The sequence below is a fragment of the Embiotoca jacksoni genome, unplaced genomic scaffold (assembly GCF_022577435.1).
Source record: "Embiotoca jacksoni isolate LCO1_2020_lvr unplaced genomic scaffold, fEmbJac1.0.p SCAF_18, whole genome shotgun sequence".
NCBI lineage: Eukaryota > Metazoa > Chordata > Actinopteri > Embiotocidae > Embiotoca > Embiotoca jacksoni.
The window spans coordinates 10,304,285-10,324,133 of record NW_027185318.1 but is presented as its reverse complement, the minus strand read 5'-3'; the positions used below and the strand labels follow the sequence as shown (position 1 = coordinate 10,324,133).

Genomic DNA, 19,849 nt, shown 5'->3' with positions numbered 1-19,849 from the left:
AGGCCATTATGTGCAGAGCTGTATCCACAGAAATCAAAACTCCCATTGCATAATTGCAACATCCTGCAAAAGGAAAGACGCTCTGCTGTCCAGCAACACTTTCAGCTGACATTTATCATCCCCCCCCTGACATTTTACTACTTTTGAGAAATTATCCAGAGCCTCTTTCTCACCAGGTGGCAATGTGCAGTCACAGAAACTATGTATTCACTGGACAATGTTCTGTGGTCTTTATGTGACAGGAGGAAATACAAGAGAGCCACAGTATTATATATATATATATATATATATATATATATATATATATATAGTCTTATCAATGGAGACCCATAACGGCTTCAAAATATGTTATCTGTATCAATTTCATCGCATGTTTATACCCATTAATTTACACTTATTACATTATGTAGATGTCAGACCCTATGACCTTAAATATGTAGAACCTAATTTCAAAAGCTATTGATTTGTTGATAAGAAACTGTTTTTACACTCAATTCATCTTTTATCAGTAAAGTGCAGAATGTCTGTCAGTTTCATGAGTTCTTCTGTTTCAGTTATTGTTCATTGCATATCCTGAGACTGCAGCTGAGTATTAGGAAATATCTATGAAACGTAAAAATGGTAAATCTGACAAACACCTAAGACTACGCCTTCAAATTCTTAGTTTTTTCTGACCATCAGTCCAAAACGTAATTTATTATCACACAAAATGCTTCAAATTCTTACATTTTACTTTCCTGCGAATCGACTCATCATTACAGCTGCGTTTAATCGTATTATAATATCAAACAGTTTCAGTTTAACAAATCAGTTTTCATTCAAGTATTATATTGTATTTATAGTATTTATAAGTATTTATAACAAACGAAGGGTGAAAGAGTGTACAGATTCTTTTTTGGCATATTGTTATTCTCCCTTAGTGCTTCATATCAGACGCTGCATCTTATTTGGAGACTTTCAGTCTTTATTCTATATGATAAGACCTTCCAGCTGACAGGGTGACCCACTGTGAGCGAGCCTGTAAGAGTTCTCCCTCTCTCTCTCAAGGACTCCACAAAAGGACACCTTGCTATTGACAGACACTCTGTCAGTGGCAGGCAGTGAACTCGTCACCTCTCTGTCACTGAACCTTCTTTAAGCAGGAGGCCAGGTCGTCTTTATACAGCTGAGTATCGCCGTGTATACATCTCAGCTCGCACACTTAATTTACTGCTGGTTTGTGTTTGGCCGCCGAGCGGAGCTCGATTAGAGTCTTGCAGTTTTCTACACAGCCGACGGTTTGAGCTCGCACGGCGTGTAAAGAGGGTGAGTGTGGTGCGAGTGTGTTGTGCAGGTCGGGTTGTGTGTGAGGTGATAAGGAGATCCCCGATGGTGGGTGGAGCGTCCCCGCGCTGATAACGGCCCTCTGCAGAGGACTGATACAGAGCAGGAGGCGGAGGGAGACCTGGAGGATGTCATTATTGCGCGTCACTGATGGCCTCTTCTCTGAATGCTCTGTACAAACATCCACTGTGGTTAGACTGTGAGTTAGTGTGTGCAGTGGGGGGGAAGTAACTAAGTACATTTACTCACATACTGTACTTATAGATTTTTACTTAAGTTCTTTTTTTTGGTTTTAGTTCTTTACAAGGGAAATGTTAAACACTATACGTCACCACGTTCACCTATAAATCACTATATATATGCAAATTTAAACTTAAAATTTTAAACTCAGAATTTGCAAAGTCACTTGTAACTACAGCTGTGAAATACACGTTACGAAGTGCAATATTCTCTCTTAAATGTAATTTAGTGAAAGTATAACGAGCATAAAAGTAAAATACTTAAGTGATGCGCTAATACTTTTACATTATACATACGCTACCGTGGAGTTACTTCCCACCACTGTAAAATCATAAATATAAAGTAGGAGATATTAAGATGAATATTCTTATCTCTAATCTAACTTGAATTTTATCATTTAAACCTCTGATGTCACAACAAATATTTATAGTCATGTAGTTATTCAGCACTTTCCATGACACAAAGGGGCACGCTGCCATGTTCCTTTACCTCTAAACCTCTGCTTTATGTAATACAGTACAGTTGACTCCCGCCCTCACGTCACCTCACATGCCTACTCTCACTGATACCCACCAACGGAAACACACACACACACACACACACACACACACACACACACACACACACACACACACACACACACACACACACACACACACACTCGCATTTCAAACTACGTGAGCTGCATCATTCAAAAGAAGGCGGTTTCGTGGAGCCGTGCAGTACAGAGGGGTTGCCCCCCCTCCTCTGTGTGACACGATAAGAAAACTATGCAGCACCCAGATAGAGCTATCAGAGCGGGTACCCTTCAGGCCGCCATTCCACACACAAAGAATACACAGACACCCTGCGCGGTGACACTTGAGCGACAAAATGGAGATTATAATAGGGGGGGCACAGGAGTCAGTTTTAAAAGCTTCCATACAAGTGATTTCTGGGTAAAAAAATATACCAGGACCACAGGTGAGGTCATTAAAAAGTACCTAAATTGCCAAGTCAGTTTCAGTCCTGTAGGTGCTGAAGAGTAATTCATAATCAATCATAATGATACATCCGTGTATTTCCCCTTTGTTTCAGGCTATCTTCAGTACCAAAGGTCCATCCTGCCACTTTTGTCCCCATCGCTCGTCTTCCCTCTTCACCCAGAGCAACCGAGGACGTCGGCCGCCGTCCCCCCCGCCCGCCCGCCACGCTGGCCACCGCCATGACTTCCACCACAGATTTTGACAATGTGGAGATCACACAGCAGTACAGCCACGTCAACACCCGCTTCGACCTCGCAGATGAGGAACTAGACAATGACAACAGCTCCGCCAGGCTGTTTGAGCGTTCGCGCATCAAGGCCCTCGCAGGTGAGTCCCTGCATAGCAAATAGCGTGCACCCTCTGTGGCAAATTGTTGGGATGACGGACCTTTTAAGTACGTGAGAAGGGCAGAGAATGGGCTTGAACAAAACGCTAACCTTCAGATTTAGTCCGAAAATTTACAAAATCACACCGCAGGTGATGTTTGATTTCACTCCAAAGCTCTCCTTCTCGAGCTCTGCGGGGTTTGTTGTGCATGTGTGTTTGCATGAGCGTGTTTCTCGTGGTGCCGCACACCCCCGGCAGCTGAGCCCTGACAACCGCTCCACACCCTGAGCGGGCAGGCGGGATCACTTGCACATTCCCAGAATGTCCAGTGTCTGACCGATCTGGACAGCTGCCCTGCCCGTCTGCCTGCCGTAGCGCAGATCTCTGGCATTTCTGGCTAAGCTGGTAAGTTATGACCCACCTGTGGGCCAGCTGCTTGGGTTTTTAAAATAGCTGTGTTTCTGTGGTGGACGGAAGTGGAACAGAAAAGGGGAGTTGAGGGTCATCGTGTTTGTAAAGCTTTAGACACAGGAGAGGTCAGACACAAGGTGGTAAAACATGGATTCATCTCAGTGAAGCAGAGACTTCTGGGGTAGGGCTTGGTATCATCTAAAAGGTTTCCAGTACTAGTGCTGATATCACACCTGGAATTAATACTGACTTTTAAAGCAGAGCACTTTATAATGGCTAGAGGTTTTAACCTTGTTGGGTCTGAGGCTCATCAAAGGTCAAACCAGAACATCCAGGCATGTCAACTTAAAGTTGGTTATTCATTTTGAAAAATGTCACATAAATTATTATAATTGTCATTAGCAACATTTGACTGACAAATATCATATAGCCAATTTATTAAAAATATACTAAAAGTAATTTTTTTGGGGGGAGCTGTGAAAGAAATTTCAACATTCTTCCAACTGAAAATGTAAACGTAGGCGACTGTGATGTGCAACTTTAAAAACATGTAATGTTCATGTGCATGTTAGTGAAGCGTAGATCCTTTTTTTATGAAGATAATTCTGTAACCATCCGCTGTAGATGGTCAACACAACACCTTGATGTAAGAGCACCTTACTCGATCCAAACCCCTTACGAAAAAAAAAAAAGCAACACGTGAATTTAACATGTGCAAAAACTCACGAGATCACATGTGACCACATGACACGTGATTGTGCACAATTGTATATTTTGCCCATCGGAAACCCGGTTTTGGAACATTTTTAAGGTGGAAAGTGTGAAGCCCATGTAGGTTCCCATGCGAAAACCTTTTAACATATTTTCCCCATGTTGTCATATATTGCAACACGTGATCACCATAATATTAATATGATTTTGGTCAACCAGAACTGGTGTTTTGTGTTTTTCTTTGAATCCAGCAGTTAAGCGAAAGTGATCATGTGTCCTTTGTGGAAAACATGGAAATCTCGTGGTTTTTTTTTGGTTTTTTTGGAAGGGAATACAATAAATAACTATTGCTGAAAATGGCGCTCATAAGCAGTATCAAATATGGTTTAATATTATAGAAAGTTTAAGGGTAGCAAATTAAAATCAGAAACTGTCTGATCTGAAAATCAATGGCATTTTTCAATACTTGATATTATGGAAACATTTTGGTACCAAAATACTACGGAGGTCTGATAAACAGTCGGACTTTTGGGTAGTCAAAATATTTTGCCTCCTGACAATTGTGTTTTTTGGGCAACGCTCTCACTACTTTTTCTTGCTGTATCTTTCTGTCTCTTTAAGTGATGAAGGCTTCGGTGTGGGTGTTAGTGATATTGTGTTAGAGTGCTGCTGCACTGATGTTTCTGTAATGCAATCAGTGTTTCCTGACAGAGGGACAGAGAGAGAGAGAGAGAGAGAGAGAGGGTGAGGGAGGGAGGGAGGAGAGGAAAATGAGGAGAGGCTCTGAATGACACCCGCTGCTGATTTAAAGCTTGTGAACTCAGAAATATGCACTGAGCATGCCTTTAAAGAACATCCAGAGATGTATTAAATATCCAGTCATTTGCACCGCTTCTTACATAAGCTTAAAAACAGAAACACTCCTTTTGAGATGCATAGTTTTATGCTCTGTTATTGGTACAGGGGAATCACAACTGTGCCGGTCGTACACTTCACATTCCGTGATGTCACGACTGTGTGGGAGTGTTGGGTGGAGAAGGGAGGGAGTCGTGGGAACACGTGGATATATTGAAACATATTGTATGCATGGATGGGGCTAGAGAAACCACTCTGAACTGAACCGAAGGCTGCCTGAGCCCTCGTGCAGCCTGAGAGAGGAGGCAGAGCGTCATCATGGCAGCACCGAGGAGAGAGTGAGAAAGAAGGAGGAAGAAGAAGAAGAAGAAGAAGAAGAAGGGAGGGAGGGAGGGAAGGAGGGAGGGAGGGCGCAGGAGTGAATGCGAGAGGGGAATCTGGAAAGGAGGACAGAGAGCCAAGAGACAGAGAAGAAGAGAGACGTGGTGTGCCAAGCTCCTCTGCCGGCTCCAGAGGCGGTGTGTTGTTGTGGTTGTTTGGGGGTCAAGATGAGCAGCCCGTGCCTGCTGCGCGCCGCCCCTATAAGCCAACCCCGTCTCAGAGAGGTCAAGATCAGCCTGAAGGCCAGCAGCAGGGAGACGGCAGCCGTCCGGAGCAGCAGCGGAGGCACCAAGGAGGCTGCCGGCCGGCCCTACGCCCCAGCAGAGGCACCTGTGCGGATGGGCGTGAGCAGCAGCAGCAGTCGGAGCAGGAGCACCCCGCCGGTCCACCGGGCCCAGAGGGCCGAAGGCAGGAAGATGAAGAGGGGGGGCGGCGGCAAGCATCAGGAGCCCGAGCACCACCCGGAGAGGAACGGCACCGTCCTGCACGTCCCGCTCGCCGTGGCGCCCGCGGGACTCTCCCCGTTCTCCTCGTCCTCGTCCTCCTCCTCCTCCTGCACAACCAGACGTCAGCGGCCCTCGCACCCACACCCACACCCTCCCCCCCTCCTCTCCTCGTCCTCCTCTTCCTCCTCGGCCAAGAGTATGAAGCGAGCGCGCTGGCTGAGTTACAGCACCTCCAACATCTGTTTCAACTCCATCCTGGATGGACGCTTCAGGCAGTTGCAAGGTACAGGGGGTCCTGAAGGCAGAGCTTGTGTTGCTCGGGTGTGCGTCGCCGTGTCTTTGTCCATCCTCTCCCGCCTCGCAGATTGAGAGAGAGGTACCACTTTTCCAGTTCCTTTCCCTCAACTTGTGTTTGTGTTTAGGCCTGGGCGGGATCGCAGGCAGGTTGGGCTGCGATGAGAGTAAGTGTGAAGTTAGTTTGTCGTCCCTGTTGTGAGAGCGGGAAAAAGGCAGCGGCAAAAAAAAAAGTAAAACGGTGGCCCTTTTTATTAAATATATTTGGTTGTAATTTATTTATTTTCAGGAAGCTGTGGCTCTGCCCCAATTGTTCACTGACTTATCCTTGAATAATTCATGAGAAAAGTCCTAAAAAGATTGTGATGTTTTCCCCTGTAAAGCCATCCATTTTCTAGCTATTGTTATGCATTCTTATGTGTCTCTCTTTTTTTAAGAAATCAACATCAAACATATTCATCATTTTAGCCGGTTGCCTGTTCCCCGATGTGGCACTTACCCTTCACAAACTACTCCAAAGAACAAAGCATTAAGTGTGTTTTGTTCCTAACCTCCTTTTCTCTCTGCATCGTCGGTGGAAAAGAAATAATCAATTTGTTTGATGGTTTAACTTCTCTCTGCCTGCGTTATTAAGGTTTTAAGAGAGAGGTCTGCCGTCACTGTGGATTTGTGTTAGCTTTGCAATATGCTATCCAACTCCCTGATGACAGGAGTGCATTAGTGAGAGGAGGAAAATGGAGGAGACGACGTAGGAACCGAGAGGGAAATGCTTCTTCTCTTTTTTTTTTTTTCCCCCTTTGCCTCTGCTAGTTTTCAAGTATCGACTGATTCTGAGGACTGCAGACGCAACCGATATGTGAAGTAGCAAACTTATGAAGCTTCCCCCCCAAAATCAGAGTTGTGCCAAGAGTATTGATCCACCCAACATGAAATTGTTCTTTCTCTTTACCCTCTATTAGGGAAACCTTGTCAACAGTGCAGTAGAATGAAGTTGGACAGTAAAAGATATACATAACTGATAAATAGAGACAAAATGATTTGTGTTTGATTTGAACCATTCATCCATTTTCTGATGTCTTTTTTGGATTTGACATGCACGTTGTTGCTGCTGTGGTTGCAGTTTTTCTGCATCTTTTTTTTTTTTCCATCTTGTTGAGTTGTTTTTGACCTTTAACCTTCTTCAGTTGTGTCTGGACACCTCCTTTAAGTTGTTGAATGCTTAATCTTCTCCCAACACTTATAGAAAAACCGATAAATAGAGACAGAGAACTATTCCTGTTTTGCGTTTAGTGATTTTAACCATCCATCCATTTTCTGATGTCTGTTTTGAAATTTGACATGCTCATTTTTGTTGAGTATATCTGTTGCCATGGTTGCATTTTTTTTTTTTTTTCCTTCCATCTCGTCTATTTGCTTTTTATTTTTAGCCTTCTTCAGTTGTGTCTGAACAACTTCTCCTTCAAGTCTTTGGTAGCCTATTCTTCTCATATTTACTTTTTAAAAATATAATCTTGTCTCGTTGGCTCCAGTTTTGTTCATCGCGTGCTTCTTTTGCACCGTTTCTTATTATTACCTACGATTCAAATTCCTGCTCTGGAAACATCAAATGTGCATTAATCTGATGTTCATCAATTGAAGACTCGTGCCGTGAGAACATGTCAGGAGGGAAAAAAAAAAAAAAAAATGAGGACATGTTTCATTTAAACTCCCGGATAGGCCCGTTAGTAAGACATGCTATCATGGCTGCAGGACGGGTAACCACTGGCGGTGCCATGACTCAGGCGTGAAGCCTGGTTCTGTAGAACCTTTGGGCCACATCTAGTAAGAGCTGACTGTGGGAAAAGACAGATCAGGCTGTATACAGGGAAAATCCATCAGTATGAATAAATCATGGGGCTTTCACCAGAGTCAAAAGAGTGGATGAGAGATTACTAAGTAAAAGCATGTGAAACAGAGGAATGTTTAGTAAGGCTTGTACTGATATACAGGAAGAGAAAAAGCCTGGAAGTTGAAAAGGGGACGCGGTACAGGAGTGACAGGACGCTGCTGCTGTCCGGTCACTGTGAATAATAATAAAAAAAAAAGCGACGGGGGGTAAAAATAAAGTTTGATATACAGTAGGACGGCTGCACTTACACAAAATATTTAATTAATGCAGGAAGAAAGTACAACAACGGTAGCTTCTGCTAAAGCAAGAACAAGCAAACACTGACAATACAGTAAAAATGGGTTCAGTCCATCTCGCAAGTCATTACTGCTCGTTTCTATTTATGAACTGTACCGAAAGGCAAGTCTCAGACATAACAGCTTTGGGCGTCAATACACAACAACACATGCAACTTTTAGAGTTCAAGCAAACACAAATAATGTTTTAATAAAGTAGCTAGCGACTTTATTGGCATGTTAGTGCCAAATGTCAAATCAGCGCTATATTTCAGAGTTCTGACCTAAATTCACCGGAGATCACAACAATCTCCTGGTGGCATGACTCGTTGACAGTGATTTGCGCCTCTTTTTAGGCATGATGCAAACTCTGTTCAAAAATACTTTGATGCGTTGTGTCGCCGCTGCCATTGATACGATTGAAAAAGTAGCTTCCGATTTAAAAAAAAAAAAAGGTTTCTGAAAGTACTTCTTTAACATTAAAGATGAAATAAAAATGGTAAAAAGTGCTGATAATAACCACCATGTGAAAAAGGGTGTCCCCCCCTTGAACCTATATTTGGGGCAAGTGTGAAGGAAACTTATTATTATTATTATTATTATTATTATTATTCTGAATGTGCGGTTGAGAAATGGAGGAACACATAAACACACAAACTGCTCTCTAATTATTGTCGTACGATCAGAGAATTTTCTTACTTGGTCTGGTTTGACCTGTGGCTATAGAAAACTGATGCTGTAACCTTTATGATTTGTGTTTCTGTTACTGTTATATTAGATTTTAACATGCCACTGATGTATATTTCATTGGTTGTATCTCAAATATATACAGCATAGTAATACCTCACTCTGACTCCTGCTTGTGGTTGCACTGGATTAGCCCTTATTTTTTATGTTTTTTAAGGATCTGACTCAAGAAACTATATTCTGTGTCATTGTGTCGCAAACATTTGTCGCAAAATAGATCATGATAATGCAAATTTTTAGGGAATCCAATTAGGTGTTAATTAGCAGTGGACAAAGCAACCAAATAGTGAAACTTTAAAACCAATAGATAATAGATGTTTTTTGGGTTTTTTTGTCCCCTGGGGAAATTTGTTTCCACAGAACATTGGGTGCTCCTCTCTTATGCAACCATTAACTTGGTGTGAATTGAATGTCTTGAGAATTGTCTGATAGATTTCCATATATTTTGGTTCACACTGTCTCAGTACCACTGTATGAAGATAAACTGTCATGTGGGAATTGCTGCTTTGAAAAGTCAATGGCAAAAACAGTAATTTCCTCAGCACAATGCCTAAAGACCCATACACATATCTTTTTAGTAAATGTTTAAGATGTAATTGAATCTAGTATCACTAATTATATTGATACTATATTGATTTTCCACAGCTTTTTTTTGGGACTAAACAGAACAAGTTTTCAAAAGAATACTGGAGGCTTTGTTCACAGTGGAGTTTACAGAGAACTGTTGTCATATGGAGCTTGTTGAACGACTCCTCTGGAGACGGCTCAGTGGGGCGCACATAGGCAACACTCCCTCTCCTACTCTTTCTCCCTCTTCGTCGTCCAATGCTTCCTTAATGGCCACGGGCATCCATGTGCATGGACTCTGTCCTCTCTCAAGGTTCAATAATGTGAGATGATACGACAAAACCGTGTTGCACGTTGTGGGAGTGTACGACTGTCTTAGCTTCAAAATCCCCAAATAGTTCAGAGAGGGTTTGTTTGGCTCGAGCTTATTTGTCTCCGTTTTCTGTCAGATGATCGTTTGTGTTTAATCAATGTTGGCACTGCTAATGGAGCTTTGAGTTATTTCCATGTTTTAATTGCCATTACTTTTTCATGGCGCAGTTACCCGTGCGGTGTAACGGAGCAGCGTGTGCTGTTGTTCTGCTGAGGAGGGCAGAAGGAGGCATGATTTATTTACTGTACCCGGCTGCACCATGTGTTTTACATACAATAACGCCTGATTTCTTCTCTTTTACTGTTGCTGAGAATTGAGCCGGATCTTTAAAGGTGCTTGCTGGGCGTTTTGTAGGAGGGTAGATACCGTGTTTCTTGCTCTGTTTCCCTGGATGGGTCTCTGTAGACTCAACCTGAAAGGCTGCATCTCACTCTCTCCATTACCTTCTCTTTGATCTGTCTAGCCCTCTTTTTTTCTTGTCCCCGTCTTGCCTGTTTTACCTCCATTCCAGACTCTCTGTCTCCTCCTCTTCCTCACTCGATTTTGATGTCTCCTTCTTAACCTTTAATCCAATATCTTCAACTTCTTCTCTTCCACCACCACCCTCTTCTTCTTCTTCCTCCTCCTCTTTTGTTCCGTGCTTGCTCTCCACAGCCTCAGGGTCTAAATCATTTACTACTCCAGTCATTAAGGATGCAGTCCCTTGCATGCCATAGTTTTGCAGTCGCATTTGGGTTCAGGAATAAACAGGGCAAATCTGCAGCAGGCAGACCGAAGGGAAGTCACGTGGCTGGAGATGGGACAACTGAGGAGAGCGAATGTCTCATCACTGACCTGATAAACTTTAAGGAGCTGTGTGTCAAGAATAAATGTGAGTGTGTGTGTGTCTGTCAGTTCTGAAGGGAATCAAGGTTACTGGAGTCAAAAAGCATTGTCCTTCTGTTTTAGCTGCTCCAGATTATTGGAAGTGACCTCATGTGGTATAAGATTCATTCAAATGTTGTATGAGAAATATTCATGTTATGAAATGTACTCAGTGTTTTGTTAAAGTGTTAACATGATAATTAAAAAAAAAAATTCTGCTGTTGTTGAACACACAGAAATGTGATTTTAATGATTTGATGTGTAAAGGTTGAAAAAAGTTCATCCACTGAACATCTGCTTGATTTGAGCAGTGATCTGAGTCCAGGGTGATGTTATGGTGTTTTCGCCTTTTTGAGATGTTGTTGTCTCTGGAATTAAATTCTTGAGCGTCTTGACTTAAACATCAGCCGTCAGCAGCTTTTGCTGATGTTTTTCATTGTATATGTTACATGATAAGCAGCGAGAAATTGCACTTCAGAAAAATACGTTTGTCATCATATTGAAGCAGCTTCTGCATTAAGTAGTTTGTCGACCAGGAAGACTGACACATTAATTTGAAAGTAAAATGTTTGCACTGATTTTTTTTTTCTCCAATTAGTGTCATGATATTGAGAGGTAAGAATCTGTGCCCTAACTGTGCATGTAATACAAGAAAGTTTAGGAGACACACAACTTCGAGTCACCACCACACACCTCCCACATCTCCATTCACCTTAAGTGGGTCCACCAACAATATAAACACAGTGTAGTCCATTGGGTCTTGCTGCCATATGGTCCCATCAAAACTGTTTTTTATTTTTGCTGCTGAGTGGGAGGCACATCTTCCGTGCATTGCAATATGATTTTAAAAAAAGTGTGAGCGTGAGCCCGGCAAGATGTGTCACCATGTGGGCGGCGCTCGTCCTCCCAAAAACCTCTCAGTGAGATGCTCGTACAATCTGCCTCTCTCTGCCCGAGTTTTAGTGCAGAATGACTGGTGAGTCATTTCTTAAATACAGTAGAACTGATCTTAACAACACAGTTTCTTTAATGTTTAGTGTTTAATTCTGTTTGAAGACAACATTATTATGCAGCATCAGGTCTTTAAGAACTCTACTCGGTGGATGAGGAGACGTCGGTAGTTACAGCGAGTGTCCTTTCCACAAACATTCTGAAGACATGTCTGCAATCATGCCAAGCATGTCAGTTATTTAACAGCTAAAGCGGGTCTGCCCAATAATAGCTCCACCTGCTCCAGTAACTGAGCCAAAAGGTCATAACTGCCCATTTCTGTGTTTTTCTTTTAATCATTTTAACAGGCTGATGGTGTCGTCAGAGTAGTTTTGATTGACATACTGCTCTAATCCAATTAGAATAGATGCACTGGGCAAATATACAGCAGACATAGTGAGACTGGTCCAGATCTGTTACAGTTGGCTGTGTCACAGGGAGGCTGTCTCTGCCAGCAGGGCAGCATGGAGGATGAATTTGGAAGTTTTAGTCATAAACACTGATGGATTACTGATAGGGCACAGGCATAGGGGCCCTAGGGATCAGGCGGGGGCCAAGACCAGAGCCCTCATTTGAACTGTTAACATTTCTTGTTGCCACTCAGTTAAAGCTCCAGTGAGGCACTTTTACATATAGATGAACGTCCTTGCCGAATGAGTAAATACACTGCTGATTAAGCCCATCAATGACAAATACATCTCTGTATTTCACCGCACACAGAGTTTTTAAATCTGGTGTCTGGTGAGACATTCCCGTACTGGCTGAACTCCCTCCCAGCTCCAGTGGTGCTGCTCTGAGGATTTTTCACGTTTCTTGGAACTCATGTTCTTTCTTAACTTTGTGCTCCCATCAGATGAGCGTGAGGCGGTTCAGAAAAAGACCTTTACGAAATGGGTCAACTCAATCCTGTCCCGGGTCGGCTGCCGCATCTCTGACCTCTACCTGGACCTGCGGGACGGACGCATGCTCATTAAACTACTGGAGGTGCTGTCTGGTGAAAGACTGGTAAGAAGTGTCTTTTGTTTCACCACCTGATTTTTTTTATATTCTGTGCATTATTCCTGACTCTCTATTGGCCCTTCTTTTCTTTGAAATATCATTTTTCTTTACTTTCCTCTCTAGCCAAAACCCACTAAAGGCCGGATGCGTATCCACTGTTTGGAAAATGTGGACAAGGCTCTGCAGTTCCTCAAGGAGCAGAGGGTCCACCTGGAAAACATGGGCTCCCACGACATCGTCGATGGCAACCATCGCCTCATCCTCGGACTCATTTGGACCATCATCCTGCGTTTCCAAGTAAGTTTAGGACCCTTGCTACTTTATAAACCCACATTGAATTCAGAAGTTGGTCTGCATCGATTTGGAGGTCTTAAATCTTAACAATATTGTAAGTAATTGATATGATGTGAGTCGAGTGATATAAATCATTCTTTGATCTCACAATTCCCCAATACAACAATACTTTTGTGAACAAATTCTGCTGAAACATGTTTTTAGCTTATTTTTTCTTTTCTTTTCTTTTTTTTTTTATAAAAGGATGATTTTTAGATCTGAAATTTTTTTTTCTTCCTTTCTTCTTTTTTTTAACAACAGACAGATTCTGGATCAGTCTTCATTTGGATTGTCTTATGTCTAAAAATGTCACTGTTACAGTTCAGCTGTCTGACAACCACATGATAGTCATGTTTTTTTTCAGCATGACTATCAAAAGCTTCAAATACAACTGGTCACACGTGCAGCCACCACATCGAATAGGGCAGGTCACTTAAAATTGTTTTAATATGACTATTCTACAACTTACTGAAAGCTTATATAAAATTGGTTCATTTAAATACATCTTAATTGCATCATCATCACATTTGTGTGTGAAGCCATAAGATATAGCTAGCAGTGTTTAAAAGATGAGTCTCAGACGCTTTTGTGTCTGTTTGCACGCAGCACAGAAACGGCTTCAGCCGGCAGCCTAGGGATGTTTTTGTCTTTTTCCTTTTCCTTGAAAACGATGCCTTCAGGTTCCAGCCGCTATCATCCGCTGTTAGAAGCACATCCAAAACATCAGAACATGTCTGCTTCACTCTTTTATCTTCTTGGAGGGGCCATATATTTATTTTTAATTTGACAGCAACACTGTTATTTTTAGACATGTTAGTTCAAACAATATGGTCCGCTGCATTATTTAGCTTTTCCAAAAAAAGGGAACAGGAAAGAAAAGAGTTGACTCGGTCCTGTCTTTATCTTTCAGTCTGCAGAAACCAAGGAGAACCAAAGCTGGCTAAATTTAGCCATCTCTCAGGGCCTGTCTTTCAGATCACATCACTGCTCTAATTACTGGCCCACTGTGTGGGAAAATAAGAACTTCAATAATTACAACCCTTTTTTCTATCATTTAGATCCAGTGTTTGGTTTTGTGAGAATCCAGCCGGCTAATATCATTGATGATACATCACTTGAGATTAGTTTTGTTTTACACAAATAAAAAAATCTCCTTGTTTGTCTTCATGCTAAATGATGTATTTCAAACGGATATTTGTGCCGCTTTATTTTCGTTCCCTGCCGGTGCATCCTATTAGCGACATGTTACTATCCGTTCGATTTCTGTTTGATTGCAGACATCAGACGTTAGTTAAGTTTCATTATTTACCATCCAGCTGTGCTCATTGTTCTTCACCAGATCCAGGACATCATCGTGGAAACGGGCCAGGCGGACCAGAAGCAGACGCGCTCGGCCAAGGACGCTCTTCTTTTGTGGTGCCAGATGAAAACGGCGGGGTAAGTGCCGTGTGCGACCTTTAGCATCACCAAGCTGTTGAAAATACTCTGTGGAAATCAGTACATGAATGTACTATCAGTAGTTTCAAATCTGACAAATCAGAACGTGTTCGATCTTGATTAAACTACCTTGTAGAAATATGTATTATTATTATTAATTTTAGTATTCTGTTTTCATGGTTAAAAATGGGTTTGGCAGAAGTGGTCACAGTCACCAATGATTTCAACTTTATGAACTTTATTATAATGTTTAATTTGAACAAAATCCTTTATGCAAATTAAATCAACATGAGGAAAAGTGCAAAAAGACCAGTGTCAAAATATACCTAAAGTACAAAAACTGAAAGTACCCCGTCTTCATGCTAAGCTAAGATAACCTGCTGCTGGCTGTAGCTTCACATTTAGTGTACAGACATGGTAGCGACCTTTTCATCTCTTTCTGGGTCAGAAAGAAAATAAGTGTATTTACTGAAATGTCAAACTGTTCCTCTCCGGTTAAAGGGCCTCATTTGAAGTGTTGTGAAAGGTTATCATTCAGAGGGATTTAGCATATCTCTGAATCTGTGCCTTTAGATGTTCTAACTCCCCTTAAAAATAAAGTTTGTGATCTTGAATGAGAACGTTCCGAGGAAACGCTTCCTTTGGTTCAAAGCTTTAAGCTACAGAAATATGAGGTTCATAATTATACAAGCTGAGAAAAAGAACAAAATCTGAGTTAAAACAAGAGCTCCTCAGAAGCATCTCTGATGTTCAGTCTCCTCGCTGTTGTTTTGCAGATACACCAATGTCAGCATCACAAACTTCACCACCAGCTGGAAAGACGGCATGGCCTTCAACGCTCTCGTACACAAACACCGGTAAGGACAGATAAATCGCTCTGAAAAAAACGCACATGGAACCCATCTGCTCAGCCTCTCTCCTCCTCATTCTCCTTCATCTTTTTCACTGCCTCGCTGTCTCTTTCGCCATCTCAAACTCTGTATATTTCCCTCCCAGGCCCGATCTGGTGGACTATGACAGTTTGAGGAGGTCCAACCCGACCCACAACCTCCATAATGCCTTCAACGTGGCAGAGCAGAAGCTCGGCGTCACCAAACTGTTAGACCCAGAAGGTGAGTGACTGATGAAGGCTGTGTGAGGCCTGGTGGAGGAAAAAAAACAACAACCTTGGGAACAGCGATGTCTCTGGTTTGACTGTGACTGACGTGTCTGCTTTTTTTTTTTTTCTTCATTCTAGATGTGTTCACAGAGAATCCAGATGAGAAGTCCATCATCACGTATGTCGTCGCATTTTACCACTACTTCTCCAAGATGAAGCAGCTCGCTGTCGAGGGCAAGAGAGTTGGAAAGGTGAGCTGGGAAGAAGACGCACACTTATACATTTGTTGAACCTGCTTCCTTCGTTTACCTTCGCCCTCCTCCTTCAGGTTCTGGATCACGCCATCGCGACGGAGAAGATGATCGACAAGTACGAGACTCTGGCGTCGGACCTGCTGACGTGGATCGAGCAAACCATCATCGTGCTGAACAACCGCAAACTGGCCAACTCTCTGACGGGAGTCCAGCAGCAGCTTCAGGCCTTCAACACCTACCGAACAGTGGAGAAGCCGCCAAAGTGAGTGGAGCTCGGCCGCCTTTCCACTGCAGTCTGTTTCACCTCCGTCTTAAATTGTTCAGTTTTTTTAATTATTCAAAGGAAGGCACCTCACATTTATAATGATTTAAAAAAAAAAGCAGAAGTTGTAATTAACAACAATTTGAAAGCACTCTTTGAGCTAATAGATCAGGTTTTTTCATATTTCATAGGTCACCCTAAAGTTTAAAAAAAAAAAAATGTCCTGTTCTATTGTGTTGTTTTTTGTTGGGTTTCCACATTCAGTCCAAGATCCATCCCAGTATTTTTGGCTTTACTTTGTGGTATTTCTGTATTCAGTACAGCCCATACATCTATTTTGAAGTGTTGAAGTCTTGTGAATTGGCCTCTGCAGAGTCCCTTCTGGCTAAAGTGTAAGTTTTTTTTGTTTTTTTGTCTCTCAGGTTCCAAGAGAAAGGCAACCTTGAGGTGCTGCTATTCACCATCCAGAGTCGTATGAGGGCCAACAACCAGAGGGTCTACACGCCTAAAGAGGGAGCCCTGGTTGCAGATATCAACAGGGTGAGATGCCATTTAGATACAAACCAGAAGCAAGACAAGATATTTTTAATGGAAAGACTGCCTCTGCACACGTCTGTGGTTTCGAGCTCAGGTGTAAGGTTTGCGTAGATCGACAAAAATTCATTCATTTAGCAATGTGCAAACCTGAGGCAACAACTTAATTGAATTATACTGCTATTACTGTAGTGTAATTTACTGAACTCTGACTGCCCAGCAGCCACAAACTTGTCTGTGTGTCTTAATATGGAAGACGATGTTTCTAACACGTGTTCAAATATAGTCCTGTTAAGTCCTTTTTTACATCAAACATCTACCCTGCAGTGTCTTTGAATATGGCACTGCCAGATTCGCTGAAAGTGACCTTGGATCAAGCAGAAAAGAGCTCCTAAATTTTGGAAATATAATGACGACCCTCACGGTGCCTCTCGTCATCTGTTTGCAGGGCTGGGAGCGTCTGGAAAGGGCAGAGCACGAGCGAGAGCGCGTCCTGAGAGATGAGCTGATCAGACAGGAGAATCTGGAGCAGATGGCGCGGAGATTCGACAGGAAAGCCGCCATGAGGGAGACTTGGCTCCTGGAGAACCAGAGACTCGTTGCTCAGGTAAACCAACACCAGCAGAACTACAGCTGTTCTTCAAGTCTTTAAATTTGATATTTGTCTGATTGTGGTCATGGTTTCTTTTATGCTGTTTTTTGTGGTGTCACAATAGGTGTGTTGTTTTTTTAGTTTTTTTTTAGGTCTCAATGCATAACAGTAAAGATCCTGTTTTTTGTTAATTAGCTGAAACATCTGGTTGTTTGCATGCCTAGATTTTGAAAATGGGAGGAGCAAAGGTGAGACAGGTTGCCTTGAAAACATGGAGTGATGACACTGATTAAAAATGTTGGCTGCGAATAAAAAAAATGGCAACTTTCTTAGCACCAAAACGTACATAGAAAGAAGAATGATTTGTCTGTTAACAAAGCGGCACGTAAAAAACAATGGAATTAAGTATTAAAATGATTCACTTAAAATGTATTTAAGGTGTCAAAAGTAAAAGTACTCAGAATGGCCATGTTTGGAGTGCTACGTATATAGTAAATGGAATAAACTATTCTATAAAATGATGACAGGTTTTAGATTAACTCTTAATTAAGTAACCAGTAAATATATCTCTCCGACAAGTGTTGTGATTTTAATTCTTCCGTTCTCTCTCCCCTCCTCAGGATAACTTTGGTTACGACCTGCCGGCAGTGGAAGCAGCGAAAAAGAAGCACGATGCCATTGAGACGGACATCACTGCATATGAGCAACGTGTTCAGGCCGTGGTGGACATCTCCAAGGAGCTGGAGTCCGAGCGTTACCATGACGCCAAGCGGATCGACGTGCGGAAAGACAACATCCTGCGTCTCTGGGACTACCTGCAGGAGCTGCTGAAGGCTAGAAGAGGGCGTCTGGACAAGAACCTGACACTGCAGAGGATCTTCCAGGAGATGCTGCACATCATCAGCTGGATGGACGACATGAAGGTATACGGCACAGAGGAGCCATTTACATGACTAGAAACGTTAATTTTTTTTAAACATTACAGCTCATCAAACGCTGTCTTCATCTCTTCAGTCTCGGCTGTTGTCTCCTGACTTTGGGAAACACTTGTTGGAAGTGGAAGACTTGCTACAAAAACACGCTCTGATAGAGAACGACATCGCTGTGCAGGCAGACAGGGTGCAGAACGCCAGTGCTGCTGCTCTCAAGTTCGCCAATGGAGACAGTAAGTGCTGTAGCTCATGATGCACCTGGGAAGAATTTTAAGACCTACTGGTCTTAAAAAGATGAAACACCGTTGTTTAAGAAGAACCGAGTAGAAAAAGGTGTTTATCAAACACTTAACCTTAATGTGAAAGACAAGGAAAGAGGTTTGGATCTTTAGTTTGAAAAGAATCATAAACTGTTCAAACATGTTCATATAAGAATAGATAAAATAATACATTCATATGCATTTTATTTCTTTTATCGGTAGTTATCATACAACAAACACTTTTTATTTGTATCTGGTCCTTTATGCGCGGAGATTTTTCTCTGCATTGTTGCTCATATTTTCTCCCATTGCAGATATTTGCAATTAAGCTGGTTTGATGACCATAGATGTGAATAAGTGTCAAATGTGCATTAGTTCTATAATGAGTTCTCATCATGACCAGTATCCTCTGCACTTTAAACAGTTTACACTGAGACAGACTTCAGTGTTCTCTAACCCCGAGGAAAAACAAAAAAGCAGAGAAAATGAAATAAGAAAATATATGTAACTATTATGTTGTCTTTCATTCTGTCCCCAGGCTATAAGCCCTGTGATCCCCAGGTGATCCGGGACCGGGTGCAGCACCTGAACCTGTGCTACGAGGAGCTCCGTGCTCTGGCTGCCCAGCGAAGAGCTCGCTTGGAGCAGTCTCGCCGCTTCTGGAACTTTGTGTGGGAGGTGACGGAGCTAGAGAGCTGGATCAGGGAGAAGGAGCACATTTTCTCCTCCCTAGACTACGGCAAGGACCTGACGAGCGTGCTGGTTCTGCAGAGCAAACACAGCGCCTTCGAGGACGAGCTCGGAGCCCGGCGCGCCAACCTCGAGCAGGTCCTGGCCGAAGGGGAGAAGATGGTCCAGGGCAAGCACTTTGGCTCCCCAAAGATTCAGGAGTGCATGGACGACATCAGGAGGCAGTGGCAGCAGCTGGAAGAGCTGGCTGCGTTTCGAAAGCAGAACCTCCAGGACACCCAGACATTCTTCCAGTTTCAGGGAGATGCTGACGAGCTCAAGGCCTGGCTGCTGGATGCCAAGAGGCAGATGAGCAGCGATGACGTCGGTCACGACGAGTACACCACCCAGCGGCAACTGAAAAAGCACAAAAGCCTGAAAAATGAGGCAGTGAAGAACGGAGCCACCATCGATGCTCTGTCCAAGCAGGCCAATGCGCTGCCAGAGGAGCTACAGAACACCCCTGATATCCAGAGACGTCTGAAAGACATCAAGAACCTTTACATGGAGCTGCTGTCTCTGGCCGACCTGAGACAGAAGAAGCTGGACGACACGATGGCTCTGTACACCATCTTCAGCAAGACGGACGCCTGTGAACTCTGGATGGGCCAGAAGGAGACGTGGTTGGTGGGCTTAGAGGTGCCAGACAAGCTGGAGGATCTGGAAGTGGTACAGAACAGGTACATAGAGCAAATTATGTT

The 19,849-nt window shown here is 42.8% G+C and overlaps 1 protein-coding gene across 2 annotated transcripts in view; it reads left to right on the top strand.

Moving 5' to 3' along the window:
* sptb (spectrin, beta, erythrocytic) overlaps positions 1–19,849 on the top strand; it is a 69,527-nt gene that overhangs the window by 2,177 nt on the left and 47,501 nt on the right. Inside the window, exons 2-14 of one of the 2 annotated variants that reach the window (XM_069152701.1) lie at positions 2,641–2,915; positions 12,571–12,722; positions 12,840–13,013; positions 14,389–14,486; positions 15,263–15,343; positions 15,483–15,598; positions 15,724–15,836; positions 15,914–16,101; positions 16,524–16,641; positions 17,084–17,242; positions 17,848–18,150; positions 18,242–18,392; positions 18,958–19,828. In XM_069152701.1, coding sequence (XP_069008802.1) covers positions 2,768–2,915; positions 12,571–12,722; positions 12,840–13,013; positions 14,389–14,486; positions 15,263–15,343; positions 15,483–15,598; positions 15,724–15,836; positions 15,914–16,101; positions 16,524–16,641; positions 17,084–17,242; positions 17,848–18,150; positions 18,242–18,392; positions 18,958–19,828 — 2,672 coding nt within the window. In that variant the 5' untranslated portion in view covers positions 2,641–2,767. Of the gene's footprint in view, positions 1–2,640; positions 2,916–5,319; positions 6,003–12,570; positions 12,723–12,839; positions 13,014–14,388; positions 14,487–15,262; positions 15,344–15,482; positions 15,599–15,723; positions 15,837–15,913; positions 16,102–16,523; positions 16,642–17,083; positions 17,243–17,847; positions 18,151–18,241; positions 18,393–18,957; positions 19,829–19,849 lie in introns of those variants that run through there. The other variant, XM_069152700.1, reaches the window with a different exon arrangement.